The sequence below is a fragment of the Rhopalosiphum padi genome, chromosome 4, assembly GCF_020882245.1.
Source record: "Rhopalosiphum padi isolate XX-2018 chromosome 4, ASM2088224v1, whole genome shotgun sequence".
Classification (NCBI taxonomy): Eukaryota; Metazoa; Arthropoda; class Insecta; order Hemiptera; family Aphididae; genus Rhopalosiphum; species Rhopalosiphum padi.
Genome location: NC_083600.1, coordinates 19168594 through 19185196, shown reverse-complemented (window position 1 = coordinate 19185196; position 16603 = coordinate 19168594). Strand labels below are relative to the sequence as shown.

Sequence of the window (16603 nt, the reverse complement as noted above, 5' to 3'; positions counted from 1 at the left end):
ACATAAATCAAATAACTATGAATTTTATGCAGAGCCGTGCCGTTAAGATTTGGCGCCCAAGGTAAAATTAAAATATTCGCCCCCTATTTTATTATAATTTTTTATCATTATGCATTTCAATTTTTTTGGCGCCCATTTAAACCATGTGCTCGGGGCGCATGCCCCCTAGGCCCTCCCTCCACGGCACAGCTCTGATTTTATGGAACAAGAATCTAAGCGATCACGGCAATTTTCGGGAGTGCCAACCCTATGATTTACCTATAGTTTGTATATTTATCATTAACTATATTGGTTATCTCGTATTTTATAATTGTTATTGTAATTAGGTACACGCCTAGATAGTATTATGATCTTATTGGTAGTTCGTATTGTTTTTTTTTTGTTTTACAGTTATCATCAATTAGGTACATTGACTATGTATAGGTACTATTATATATAATATTATAGGTATTATTATTCGTCGCCAACAGCCATGTTTTACTTAGACACAGAAAGTAAACCACAAATAAACATACAGAACTTGGTTATTAAATATGCGTGGGTATATTATACGCACCTACAGCTGCGTTTAATAGGTATGATCAATTAGTATGTGTAACATGGTCATGTACTGTGAAGAGTCTACCAGGTGTACCTGTTAAGTGTAGTGTGACGTAAAATTTGTTTAAATAGATAATAGGTTGAAATATCACTATATATTATATCTATAACAAGACCGTATATACTTATATATAACGATTGCTTAATATAATATCATAATGTGTATACATTTGTTTGTCTCGTCGATTTCGCTAAAAATAAAAGCCGGCTAGACATTACAATTTGTTTGACCTAATAATAAGTATATACGTACACGATTAAATTGCATGTAACGTATATATTATAATAGAGTATGTACAAATTTCTGACAAACAGGTAGCAGTTAGTACATATGATGATAAATTGATAAAAAAAAAAAAATTTAACATTTATTTCTCGTTGACGGATAGTTAACATAAAATGTATTATTTACGTAGACATAGAGCGCATTAAATAAATATATGAAAAATATCGTTAAAAAAAATGTTCGCAAATGTGATCCGAGGACATTAATTTAACATAAAGGTGTCTGCCGAACGCGCTGAACAGGGCGCACAGTTTTTAAATCCACGACCCCCGCTACAAAATAAAAAAAAATTACGTTTTTACGTAACAGCCACGCGTAAAATGTTGTACACTCTGCTGTTCCAACACATTGAACGTAATAAGGTCGCATACGCAAACGTTTCCACGGAATAATTATGTGCCTATATTATACGTTATATCGACTGTCTTTATTAAAGGCCTTGAGCTATGGCACGACCGCGCGACACGTTCGTTTATGCGTGCGATATCGCGGTATATATAAATAGTAGTAGGTAAGTACGTCTTATATACCGTCGTCGAACGAGTGAAAATATAACGCGTGTGTAATCGGACTTTGGGGGGGGGGGGCATTTCAGCATTTGTGTGCGGATAGACCACGCGAACTTCTATATAAATCTTTCCGCAGCACACGGTGGACACCGTGCACGATGACCTAAACGTATGGCAAATGGCAATATATTATATTTTATATTATTATTGAGTATACACTATACAACGATCTCGCGGATATCACAGCTATCGTCGCTACACTGTCGCCGCGGTTAGGTCTTCGCGAGAGTTCGAAATCGTTCGTTCGACCGACGGCGGGCGACAGAGCTACCTATTTATAATATATAATAATAATAATCGTTTTCCTTACGCGCCGCGATCCTTTCACGTCAGTCGGCATTTTTACGTCGTACAGCTGCAGAGTCTCTTCTCGTTTCGAACTTTTTGCATTGAATACGAAATACGAGTACATACATATATTAATGTGTAGGTACTTATTGGCCGCGACGTACTTACCATTTACCTGCTATACGGTGTCGTTGTCGTGGTCGCAAACATCACCTATACATAATATTATACATTAAGTCGTACCGCGTGTACACGAGTCGCTTGTCACGTAGGTACCTCCTACCCATACGCGTGTTGTACACTACAAGCACGTCCGGTGTGAGTGCGCGACGTGCGACGTTCGCGTTCTCCGGCCAAAAGTCGTTAAACATCGGGTATATACCCATAATGTATATATATATAAATATATATGTATTATAATTTATAATGATACAGCATCCTTTCTCTCGTGTCTACAAAATCTAACACAGAAAATCTGGTTTCCTTCTCCGAACTAAACACGAACAGATAATATTAAGTAAAAATATAATATAATACATTATTATAATATTATGTATTTTAACATTAAAATATAAAAAAAATCGCCGTCACTATTATAGTATCTGTTAAGTATCGACTATAATAACTAGGTATCTAACAATAAGTATCTATCATCTGCGAAGGATTTTTTATAAACTACAGTTATTATACTTATTTATCCTTCTCACGATCATTATTTTTGGTACGTCGCTTCGCAAATGCACTTATATTTATATAATTATATATTAGTGTAAAAATATCGTGTGTAAATTATTTAACTTACTAATAGCCATCTATCGATTATTTTTTTATCGGGGAAAACTATAAATAGTAGGTACTTTTCTCCAAACAAATAATAACTACAATTTAAAATGTAATAATCATTTTATGAAATATTTTCGATACGGCATACCTACCTATTTAAATTAAATTATAAAACAAAATTAATTAAATTATTTTTTGAAATGATAAACGTATTTACCTGTATAATAGGAATGGGACATACGCCGTGTAACGGAATATCCTCGAATGCGTAATGGGTGGTATCACTAGAATCACCTAAAAGTTTTTATTATTTTATATTACATTGTAACATTAATATTCATTATAATCTAAAATAAGTAGTAACCTTGACCTTAAAACATGTTTGCCTCTTGTTGCCGTCTATTATTAGGAATTAAAATCAATCTGTTGAGTCGCGTCATGATGTACACGGGTAGGTAATTTGTATAATGTAAGCAGTAGTGTGGAAAAAAAATATTAATTCCATATACGATGACGAAACATGTCATTATTAATGTATACGTGTATTTCGACAAGTATACGGTGAAAAGTCTTTATGGAAACTTTAACGAACTGCAGTTGACCTTACCTAACCTTGGACGGCTTATGACCGCCGTTATAAAATCATATAATAATAATAATAATATTATATATTATTGAATATCGATTCCACACGCGCCTCGCAGACTTCGTTCTCTCGAAAGTTTTTTTTTCATTATTTAAACCATAGCAGCTCACATACACACACACAACTACTATGTACACGATAAACGCACGCAAACGTTTCCTTCCAGTGTCCAAACCGTTTGTTTTATAATAGGTACACCCGACCATATTAATATGTAATGTAGCTACACGCATTGCGATCGATTTTTTTTTTCTATTAAATATTTATACTCCTTCTGTTCCCGGACACGCGGTAAAAACCAGGGTTACCGGTCACGATCCTATGTGCGCGTCGACCGCGTTCGATCGCCATATATTATCATCACACGCGTATATATTATGATAATCGCATAATATGGTGGCCACTGGCCGCGCGCGCTCGTATATATGATGTTCGTGACGGATATATTATACGCCCTCGGGTCGCGCAGATGCATAGCGGATTACGGTGTCTGTCTTGTCCCGAGTTAATTGGCCGGTTACACCCGTGAACGACTTCATTACACCTGCAGTATACCCGAGTACACCCAGACACACGAAGGCTTGGTCGGAGTTTTTTTTTCGCGGGACGTACAGAATGCGTTTTATAGGGATTACTTATACTCGCCACTCTAATCCTTTTGTTTTTGATTTAAAATGTATACAAAAAAAAAAAAATAATATACATAATATTGTGTTTAATATTTTAGATTTTGAGCGGAACGATTGATATTGTTTTGATTTTACAATAAGATGTGTGTATTTTAAATTTAAACACCTTTTTTAGTACAGAGAAAACGCTTTAATTTAAACTATTTTGAGTGAGGTTTCTGATAACGAGTTGAATCTAAATTAAAAAAACATACATATATATATATTTATTATAATAATTATTATTTGGTAGCCGTTTTAACCAAAAAGTTAGGTTTTCACCGCTTATCATTTTATTTTATATTCGTTTTTCGTTGTATACAATATGTTTAATATTATTGACTATCGAGTTTATAACCACATTCATTACTCAATAATCAGATACACTAACTATTGACGATAACTAACTACTATACTGCTATACTGCAGAGTGGTTATCCATTTTGTAATACATTTTACCGGTAATTAAAAAATTATAATAATAGTTTTAAATAAATTAAAATTGTAAGTGTGTAAATTTTTTTGCGTACCTAGTGTGAACGTCTAACGTACGCACACACAAACTATACGATATATCGGTGTACAGCACGTACCTGCTATTACCATTGAAATACTATAGTATTTATAATCAATGCTATTACTATACTATAGTGATATATTTAAACAGTGCACAGACATGCAAAAATTATACAAACATGCGGAAAGATCGGCAACAATAGAAATCGGTGGATGATGATATTAATAAATATTATTATATAGTGACGGGATCACGTGCATTGAATAAGTATAACATTAATAAATGTATTCCAACTACAGTATACGCCAAGACAACCGTCACGGAAACTATGCGTCGTGACCCGTTGCGTGGCCACTGGCCGATGTAGGTATGTAACTATGTCGTATGAATAAACCGAACTATTTTTAAAACCATTTTAAACGAAAAATCATTCTTTCGTATTGATTTGAAAATAACACATTTCATCGAATTTAGTAGGTAGGCATTTTTATGGATAGGAAATTGTATTCAAATTAAATAGGTAGTTTAAAAAAAAAAGATTGAATGAAATTTTGCAGTTACAACAAATGGGTAGGTAGTAGGTACAGTGATTTTAATTAAATATTTAAATTTTTCGTGTGTAATGATTTTTCATTACTAATAAAACACGTATTGAACACCCTAACCGAAATATACCACAACCTGTTAATATTATAAATTATAAGCCATATGTATAGATAGTAATATACTTATAGATTATTTCATGTAATTTTGATACAAGTACGAGTAGGTTGGTAAATTTAAGATTCATTATTTATAATTATATTTATACTTAAAATAAAACCAATTATATATTTATAATTAATAAATAATATATTTACATAATGAAAATAGAAATGACTAACATTATTGACCTAATAAACCAGTGACTTACGCCGGACTAGGAATTTATATTCCCTCCCCACCTTGATTAATTTTTTTTGTTCTATAAAATAAATTATAAAATAGAGAATTTTTGTTCTTTTGGCTAATGCAAGAACATTGTTAATTTACATCGTTATATATTTTGATCACTGTTGTAGACGCTTTTATTTTTTACTATAAAACTAATTTATTCTAAAATATTAAATCATTATTCTGTGCTAAGATGATTAAAGCGTGAAATTATATCAAACTAACAAGACACTGAGCTCTCAATGTCCATAATTATCGTCTCGTGTTAGCTTTATTTAAAAAAAAATTAACGTGTTACGGCGTAACGTATAGGCAATATAGGTACATTATTATACTTCAAAGAATATAATATATATATATATATATACATATATGTTTTTTATATTCAATTATTATAGTTTTTGATACCATAAAACAATTTAAGTATGTTAATTCCTGCTGAACTCGACAGCCCTTTCAATAGGGTTTTAACGCTCAGTTTCACTTAGATACTGAATTCGCATAGATTATATTGACAATAATTCATTATATTTGACTGGACGAAAGAAATTATTTGATATTGTGCGGTAAGTATTACGATTTTGTTTGAATATATATTGTTTCTACATGTCAGGTTAGGTAAACATTTCTTGTTTTCAATGGTTTTTTAATGGTCTAAACTAATGACGGGTTTAAGACTTCAATAAAAGAGTTAAAATAAAATAAAAAGTAGGTAATATCATAAATACAATTGGGTGAACTACAAAGAATATTAATACCTACTATTGTATAAATTATCATACATCGTCCACATTTCATGCTATATGAATATAAAGCCAGTAGTTGTTTGAAACAAAATTGAACACTGGTAGAAGTTATATAATAATTTCCCAGTATGTAAATATGAAATTATTAGAACATTAAATACTTACGTAAATCTTTTGAATACTATTCTTAACACAAAAATTGTACAACTATTTTATTCATATTTGAATAAAATTAATAATTGGCAAACTTTTCATGTCTTATTATTTTTTTTAAAAGCTAAATAATAGATTGTACAAACTGGTACGATCTTGAATTATAAACTTTTTGATTACGTTTTAAGAAACTAATATGAACAAACAAATCAGATGACAATTCTGATAAGTAGGTATAAAATGTTTTTACTTACAAGGAACTATTTGAAGACTTGTTTTTTTTACAATATAATACTTGAGTTCGTATTCTTTATAAAAATTAAAAAATATAATCACACATCATTGTAAGACCAATACATTTCTCATTTAGCTTGAATCTAAAATTAAAAAAATAATAAATCTAAAAAAGTAGTATTTTAAGTGATTGGTATATTTTTAATTGGCATCTATATAATTTAATCAAAAATGATCATAAATATTAATACCCATTACACATTGAGTAAGTCTGATTTACAATAAAATGGGGTATCTTTATTTTAGATCTTAGATTTTTGAGAAAATATATTATTACATTGATGTTAAAAAAAAAAAAAAATATACAACATTACAATCCATTAAAAACAAAACATTTTCGGCGTAATTCACTAGTGTTTGAAAACTGGTAATTTTAAGCTTACTCCAATATTTTTTATGACATCGCATATCACTTTGATTTTACTACAATAATATAAAAATTACTAACCATAATAACACTATCACGAGTTCAATATTTTCTCTGTATATTTTTACAGCAATATATTCTATCTAAAATAATGCGTTTCAAGATTAGTTATTACTAAATGAATAGATTTACGCAATGGTTAACTTAATTACAATAGATACAATACATCTTAGATCATATTATAGAAGTATTATCAAAGACCAAAGCAGTAAGTACGTCATGTTAGATATAATCCACACAGTTCATATTGGCTTTATGACCGTTCATTAAAGATAGAATGCTCTTGCTGTTAATATTAAACTAGAATTATGTCAGAATAAAGTAGTAAATATTTACATATCATCAAAAACATGGTAGTTAATGTGTATCAATATTTAATGATGACAAAATATTTGAATAAAAACGAGAAAATCACCAAGTAGATTTAAAAAATTATCTATCTTCAATATATTTTATTCAAATAAGGTACATTAGCGCATAAAATTATATCACCAAAAATTACCTCTCACAAGTAGTATAATCCAAAGACCAAGATGAACTGTGATGATTACACCCTTGGGTAATATAAGCCCAGTGTAGGACGTAAGTTACTAAGTATTTAAGATAATTTTATTATTACAAGTCATTATTAAATGTATTCACGTCATATAACTCTAACTCGAAAAATATAATATCATTAGTATTAAATTGTGTAAGCAAATAGTTCCAATAAAAAAAAAAGTAAATGTAAAAATAATATAATGTATTGAGTATAACAATATTGTTATTATAGATTATTTGCACTAGCAAATTATTTTAAATTAATAAATAAATATAAACATATATTTAAGCATCAAAAATTATTTTTATTAAATGTTAAAAACTTATATTTAAGACAATTTATTGTTTTGAACAGTCAATTAATAAATATTACTGTTTAAATTAAAGGACTTTTTGTAAGTCGACATCATACAATTAGCATTATCCTCAAGCATCCTTGGGTCCTCCTGAATTCTTGTGTGTGATACAAGCTGGCCATTTTGGGGAAAACATTTTTTACACGGATCACAAGAAAACGGCTTCTTATCTGCATGGACTCTCATGTGTTTGATTAATGAACCGTTGACAGGAAATGATTTTAGACATACCTCACACGAAAATGATTTATCTCCCGTGTGTGACTTCATGTGAGTAATTAATTGCTGGTTTAAAGTAAATGATTTTAGACACACCTCACATGAAAATGGCTTTTCTCCTGTGTGAGACCTCATATGAACTTTCAAATTGCCATTTGTAGAAAAACATTTTAGACAGACATCACAAGAAAATGGCTTCTCTCCAGTGTGAGACCTTTTGTGAGTAATTAGTTGCTGATTTAGGGTAAACGATTTTAAGCAAACATCACACGAAAAAGGTTTCTCTCCTGTGTGAGACCTCATGTGTATTTTTAAATTGCCATTTGTAGAGAAAGGTTTTAGACAAACCTCACATGAAAAAGGCTTCTCTCCCGTGTGAGTCCTCATGTGAGTAATGAGTTGCTGATTTAAAGTAAATGATTTTGAGCAGATGTCACACGTATATGGTTTCTCTCCCGTACGAGAACTCATGTGTACATTTAAATTTGACATTAACCATGAAAAATTTGAATGGACCTTACATGGAAATGACTTCTTTCCAGTTTGAGACCTCATGCACTGTAAAAAAAAAAAAATACTATATTTACAAACTTGACAAATAAATAATCAACAGATTTAACATTTTACTATGAATGATACAAATATTACTTAATTAAAAAAAACAAATGTTACATTGATAAAATGTATATTGTTAGACAACTATAAATTCAATAAATGTAAACTATATACTTAAAACACCTAGGTAGTAATATATATTTTTAAAATCAATATTTTTTAATTGTTTTAATTTCAGCTTTTCAGTTTCAACCTTATACTACATCTATTATGTAAAACAACAAATAAATGTTCCTTCGGGTGTTTTTTTATAAAAACTGTTTATTAAGTAAACGATAATAATTTAGTATGTTGGTATAATTTTTAAGTCATGAAAATTTCATGTTCTACTTGTTCTCATAAATATTGTTAAATCTGTCATATCAGGGGTCATATCTAAGCATGTTTTTACATTATTTATTTATTTTTATTAACTTCAATAGATAATCATTAAATAAGTATCATAATTTAAGTTTTGCAAATAATAGGTTTGTGAAAATGGTACATTCAATTAAATTACATTGGTCAATTTTTAGTTTGTAATCAACAATATTTGATCCTATTTTCTTTGGTAAAATATAGGGTATATTCATGTTATCTCAACTGAACCAACTACTAAAATATTTCCAAGATTATCTTGTATTTTTAAATAAATAAGTACACCTACACTGGTGTTATATTTTTAACATTTAATTTAAATTCAGTTATATATTATATTTTATATTTATTTAGTAATAGGTAGTTACCTAATTAATTATCAGATAAAAATATATTTTTTTTTTAGAAAAAACCAATAAATAAATAAGTACTTATAAAATATTATTTTATTATCCCTAAAAAAAAAATTTCAAAATCATACTACCTACTATCTAATAATCTCGCTAATAATTTGAATACATAAAAAAAATTAAATAATGAATAGTAAACTGTAAAAAGTAATGCAGTGCAGGAATAAAAATCAGTAAATATTAGTAACAAAATAAAGTGATAATGATCAATAATCATTAGAATAATGTTAATTTCCATACCTAGATGTTCAACATTTGCTACAGGAGTACAGGTACAATTGAATTTAATTACAAAATGTGATATGGAATAACTAAGTACACTAAATTATGAAGTATTTATGGAATATTAATAGTTATTAGTATTGTTAATAATTAATAATAGGATTTATACCAATTGAGTCCAAGTAATTATTATAGTCAAGTAATGAAATGTCTCGTGAAATGTTTATGTTTATCATGATTTTGAAACAAATTAATTAGATGAGAAATGAGAATGTATGTATAATGATAAATTATGTACTTAGTAAAACAAATTACTTCAATGATCGTCAAAAAATTGAATACATTAATCAGATAATTGAATGTTTAAAATAAAAAATATTTTCTCGGATATTTTAATATTTTCTTGATATTATTAATTAACTAATACATTATACAGGATATTAAAACTTTTAAATGTAGAAAAGAAACTCAAAAAAATGTCATTGATATAATATTAATTATTTATTAAAATTCTTTAATATTTGTTTAACATTAAAAATAAAAATTCATGACCCACTAAGAATTTATTTGTGACCCACTTTTGAGCCATGAGTCGTGACCCACTATTAGTGAACTTATAGAATTAGTACTTATATTATTTAATTGACTTCAATATATATTTATATTTTGTAAAAATGTATCTAGATAATTATTTATAGTAAATATACAATTTAAACTAGTGTTTATTCAGGTAAGTAATATCATTATAGGTATACCTACTTAATATACTTTATGTAGATGGGTTATCGCTAGGTATTTGGTTTATTTTTATTAACAGTTTGTTTGTATAAATCAACCTACATAGACAGCTTTAAAAAAAAAAGTAATTGTTCATGGTGAAATTTAAAGTTTACTTTACATAAACCAGTCATTTCAGCATACAGATAGTTGAATAGAAATTACTTTAAACACAGGACAACCAAAAATTATTTAATAAAAAATAAAACTAGGTATTGAGATAAATATACCTATTTTAATTACTAAACTGCAACAAACGGCAAGAACCTAAATCTCAAAAATAACGGGTTGACAAATATATGTTTTGCGATCGTACATATATATCATAATCGAATACATATGGTACAGTCGTGAACCGTGGTTGATACAAGATCGATTAATTAGAACCCTTAAGTATGGGTACGACTCGAAGAGCCAACAAATAAAGTAATCAAATCAACACAACTATTCAACGGTCTTACATACACTGCCGGAACCAACACAGATGGACACGGTCCATCAATCGCTTCATACCACCGAAGCAGAAGAGAGATCGGACCATCGCCAAGGAACACGGGCAAAAGAGTTCTCGGCAGACTTCGCAGTCGCTCGTCCCATCGTTATACCCAAGTCCCGGGGGGCGAGTGTCGACGTCGGCAATTAATCGACTACACGCTTAGATCAGGCAAAGGGACATTATTATTTATTAAAAATAGTGTCTAACCGTGTTTCACGAGAGGTTCTGGTCCGCGCGCCGGATGTCGGCCACTTGTTGTCGCCCCCGACGAGTGCTGTCTTGTAAACAACTGCCGACGATCGTCGCGGCTACGACGCCGTCCGCGGCGGGCCCCAAACGACGGATGCCACTGATGAACGCACCGCCGAGACGACGCAAATCGCTCCGCAGTGCACACGGCGACGATGACCGGATGACGGACGTAACGGCGACGGCCACTGCACGCGCAGAGTATTCCGGACGGACGCGGCGACAACGGCGACAACAAAACTCGGGGGCTTTGTGCTGTGCAGTATACGGAACAACAACAACACCGTCGACACCGCAGCGACACAACCGTAATGGACACGACAGACGTTGATAACCGTTATCGTGGAACTTAAACCATGTGATCCGCAACCCGTACGACGATAATAATAATAATAATAATGTTAATAACGCACCGTATTAATAATAATAATAAATAATAATAGTAATAATAATATCGCGCGGATCGGTCTACGGGAGACGATATCGGAAAACATCAATCGGAATGATTAATAACAATATCATTATTACTATTATTAATCGATGGCTGGGCGACTGTGGCGCGGCGGGGAAGACGTGTCGTTCGATAGGTATAGTGCCGCGTCGAGCACACAATATCGCCGCGATTCCGGACACGGGCGCGATGGCGTCGCCGTGACGTGTCCCAACCGTCCTGGCGTCCGTCCACTATCAGCCACCTATCACCGAACGAATACGGCAATAACAATATCAGTTTGTCGTGCAGTGTGCGCACGGCCCGTGTCGGTTGGGGAAAAAAATTACGTTCCGTCCGGCCCACAGACGACGTTCGTTTCGCAAACGTTTTCGGTAATATTCCCCGCCGGATAATAGTAATGTTAATTAATACATTTTTTTATTTTCGATTTTGATTTTGATAGGAAGTTAATAAATAATATGGTGTAGACGGCCGAGGACGGTTCCGGCCGACTCGGATTCGGCACGCCGTCCCGGAAGACTGTGGTGATCGCGACGATGTCAATAATAATATAATATGTTTTTGTGTCGACCAACGATCGGGTTCGGATACCGTACCGTCGAAACCGATTTCGAATTATTCGTTTATGTCAATATTTTTCGTTTTGATATTGGACGGGAACCGATAGAATCCTTTGGATTTTTTTCAAAAGCGTCTGAGCATAATCGATTTTGCAGTTAAAAAAAGTGTGGAGCGGTCTGCCGTCTCCGATTTAATAAAAGTTTCGGGCGCTATCGAGTCTTATTCGATAGTTTTTTCGATTGCGTTGTTCCAATACGCTTTCTTGATATCTAATTTTGCAACACTGTACTACCAGCCAATGACGTTATTTTGTTGTTGTTGTTGTTGTTTGTGGGGTGGGAGAAAACAACTCAATTTTTGCATCAGTCTAAACCTCTGAACTACTCTAAAGCGTTGTATCCGTCGTAGACTTCATCCCGAATTGGAGGTACGTCAGTTACATGTCTATCACTCGTCCTAGTCGTTTTGGTCCGTTAAACGCGGTCGGACGAGTGAAAGATGCAATAAAAAACATTATCTGAGCCCCGAATTATTGATTGGTAATATTTGGTAAAAACGCAGCTGTAGCAGCCGTCGGTTGCAACAAGTAGACGAAATGCCTACGAATTTGTTATTTCAACAACTCGTAATTTGTTGTTACATTATCCAATTTTGTTTAAGTTAAAAAATTAGAACTTCGATAGGCTCTTAAAAAAATCGTATGTGGCTTCACGCTAAATCGTTGTTCCTGAAATAAAACATGAAAAATTTCGTTTCTCTAAAAAAATTTTTATTGTTATTCTGGTTTACTTTATATAGTGAGAAAATACTGAATTTTTTGACTTTTGACATAACTCTTCCGTCCACGAAGTATTAAAAAGTGATTATTGCGAAGACAATAGTTAAATTACAGTAAATAGGTACTAAATACTATAAGATAATAATATTTAAGTATTGAGATTTGAGGTACTTAGTAAAACAAAACTATTGTGTATTATTATTTTTTATTACACGTTATTTCATGACAAATATAAAGCATAGTAATTATTTATGTATTTCAAGTGCTATATAATCCAGTCTTCTGATAATTTTCTTTGTGATAAGTTATTTATATATAAACTGATGTTTCAACAAAATTGTATGTAAAAGTAAAATATACTATTATTTGATATTGTCAATAAAATAACTACCTATCAAAAAAATATTCAGATGCAGTATTTGCTGCATATGCTGCCCCTGTACGTACGGTTATTACAAGTTATAACACTTTAGGTGTCTAGATGTTTACATATTATATTATTATGTTTTGGTTATTTTATTTTTCTGAAGTGTAAACCAAACAATATATATATATAATTTCGTACTATATAATTATAATTAATATAACTATCGATCTATTCACGAATCATTACATTTTATAATATTTATTCAACAAATATTTAAATAATGAAAAAAATTAAAATGCAGTTGGTAATTTGTATAATAGCTAGATCCTTTTAAATAATAAAAAAGGTTAAATTTGAATAAAATATTGCTTTGTTTACATAAAGTATAACATAAAATAATTTACTTAGTAGGTATGCTCCTATTTTCCCCTTTAATAATGGATTTATTACTAATTTTAATATACTACAGTCTACAATTATAAGTATACTTAAGCACCACATTTTCAATTATTTAGATTTGTATACTATTTAAAGAGTATCCTGTGGGTTTTTGATAATACAAATTTACTTTTTACAAAATATTAATGTATCTAAACGATTAATTTCATTAAAACAATTAATTGCATACACTATAAAGATAAAAATCTTTAACATAGTTTTCAAAAAATACGAAATAGATATAAAATTAGATCTATAGTATTTATTATAAATACCTAAACAATTTTGTAAATTATAATATATGTATATACAATAAGTATTAAATTATGATAATTATTAATTACTACAATTTTCAAATCATAGCTCCTAGCGTTTTTTAAACGTCTAAATTTCAGTTTCAATAATAAAAATAAAAATTGATAGCAAAAATGAATCTTAACATTTTAGATTAAAACTTAAGCATTTTACATAAAGCAGACCAGGAAGTTTAATTTAATATTATATTTACTGTCATAGACAGGCATCATATTCAGGTATTCAGCAATACTTTTTTACCAAAAACTATAATAATTAATTATAAGTATATTTTTCTGAATTTTTATTTTCTTATATTGTTTTGAAATCATGTAATAATATACAATTTCATAACAATCATTAATGCACAAAAAGAAGAAAATGTTCTAATCATTATATCTAGTTCAATAGCTATATATTTATAAAATTGTGTTGTTTAGACTAGTTACGTATCATCTAATCAACAGTAAATTATTTTACTAAAATTTCTATGTTTAAATGTTAAATCACTTCATAGAAAGTAAAAAATATCGATTGTGTGCCAAAGTGAAAACAGGACGCCTGATGGAATCGCTTTTTGTATTATTGCAAGGTCATCAATGTAATAATAATTAGAATATAATAATAAATAGTATTAGATTTTATGTATAGCTATTTTGTCGTTTGCAGGCCAATGAATAGAAAAACAATAAGTAAATCAAAACAGCTGTTTGATAAATTGAATTTTTATTCACATTTCGAAAAAACATACAACAATTTCGAGTAAATTAAAATATTTTTTCATTAATTTTTTAAAAAATTTTATAGAATATCATACAGTATTATATTACTATAAATAAATTAAATAATAAGTGCTCGACTTATATCAAAGTCGATTGAAGTTAGTAGCATTAAATAGATTTTGGGGGCCGATCTGTAGGTTTTTCTTTTATACGTAGTAAGCAGCTGTGTACGGGGAACTCAAGGTCTTGGCCACGTACGGGTAGGCGGAGTAAGCGGAGTAAGCGGAGACGTACGGCGAAGCCACTGCAGCATATGGGGCGGCGGCAGCATAAGGGGTGGCTGCGTACCGGGCGGCCACGTAAGGCGACGCGGCAACGTAAGGCGATGCGGCCACGTAAGGAGATGCGGCAACGTAAGGTGAAGCGGCGGCGTATGTTGCGGACACATAAGGTGAGGCGGCCAGTGGGACGATCACTCCACGTTTGCTTCGGTCAGTGTTTGATTGAGCTGATGACGGTGTCTTGGTTTCGGCGGCGACGAAGCACACGACCATGGCGAGTAGAGCGAATGATACCTGCAGGCAAATGATAAACGTATAATATTTATATTGGTTAGGTTCTTAAATCAAGATGAAGCTTGTGGGCGTCCTCGGTTTCTGCAAAAAAATGAACTTTCCGTTTTCCAGCAGTTATAAATTATAGAAATCTGAATGTTTGGGCATTTTTACGTTAACATTTAATAGTTATACTAAAATATATAATATTATTAGGTGGAGAACGGAGAGATTATTTTTTGGCTGTGTACCGTGATTATTGACCTACTCGAATTGACCACACAAAGGCTGTATTTATCATTGTTTTTATAGTATATTATAAAATCAACGGCTGTATAATGTATTTAATATTGAAACGATGATTCAAAAAATCGTTTCAAACGAATAATATTAGATATACGAAATGTTGATAAATCGATCATTAAGATCCTCTTTCTCTCTCTCTCTATATATATATATATATATATATATATATATTACATATACAGGCTATATCAAGAAAATATTATACAAAAATTATAATGAAAATAAATCATACATAATATGTTGATACACTCCGCTCTTCATGTATATAAGATATACTATGTACTACATATAGTGTTTGGACGTATATAGCGAATTTACAATAAATACTACCGATGTAAAATTCGTGTCAATTACTTAGGTTTATAATAAAACTTTAGACTTACTTGGAATTGCATGATGATTTCGTTGGTAGGTTGACTTTTGAATGTCTTTCGAATATAATATGGATGTGCAGATGTACGACTGAAGACAGACGGAAGACTGATACTGACCACTGGTCGGAAGGTCCGTTTTATACCGTCCGTTTGGCCTAGAGACGCCCAATTAACATTTTGCATACAATATTCATATCCAATTACAAAACGGACATCGGTGCCAAAATATTAACTAACCATAATCATATAATGTTACATAGTATAATTGAAATTATATCTTTTAAACTGTCACACTCGAATACAATGCGTTTTGCACTCGCAACATGTTGGCCGACTACACTATTTCGAAATATCACAGAAGTAAGGTTTGTCTCCAGCTAGTTAATAGTTGAAAATGCAATACATAAAATTTTTTGTTGTAAATCTGTAAAATAATAATTTTGGACTATATTATCACATTCTTGTTTCATTTATTTAACGTTGTATCAAATCGTATGATTCGAATTTATCGATGTGTTCAAGTTATACGTAGTAAATCAAATATTAATATATCAACAAATAGGTACTTTTACATTATTTTATAATATATATATAAATTATTAAA

The 16603-nt window shown here is 30.7% G+C and overlaps 2 protein-coding genes across 2 annotated transcripts; both read right to left on the bottom strand.

Moving 5' to 3' along the window:
• Positions 1 to 7734: 7734 nt before the first annotated feature.
• Positions 7735 to 11801, bottom strand: LOC132929525 (gastrula zinc finger protein XlCGF71.1-like). The gene is made up of 2 exons (XM_060994918.1): positions 11110 to 11801; positions 7735 to 8583 (listed from the first exon to the last, which is right to left on the bottom strand). Exon 2 carries the CDS (start codon positions 8578 to 8580, stop codon positions 7810 to 7812), a length of 771 nt encoding a protein of 256 aa, XP_060850901.1. The 5' UTR covers positions 8581 to 8583; positions 11110 to 11801; the 3' UTR covers positions 7735 to 7809.
• Positions 11802 to 14750: 2949 nt separating this feature from the next.
• On the bottom strand, positions 14751 to 16166 carry LOC132930588 (uncharacterized). Its single transcript, XM_060996529.1, has 2 exons — positions 16009 to 16166; positions 14751 to 15340 (listed from the first exon to the last, which is right to left on the bottom strand). Exons 1-2 carry the CDS (start codon positions 16018 to 16020, stop codon positions 14972 to 14974), a joined length of 381 nt encoding a protein of 126 aa, XP_060852512.1. The 5' UTR covers positions 16021 to 16166; the 3' UTR covers positions 14751 to 14971.
• Positions 16167 to 16603: the final 437 nt, after the last annotated feature.

Bases quoted from the DNA above. Each gene is read 5' to 3' on its own strand.
- LOC132929525 (XM_060994918.1), bottom strand. From the start codon at position 8,580: ATGAGGTCTCAAACTGGAAAGAAGTCATTTCCATGTAAGGTCCATTCA.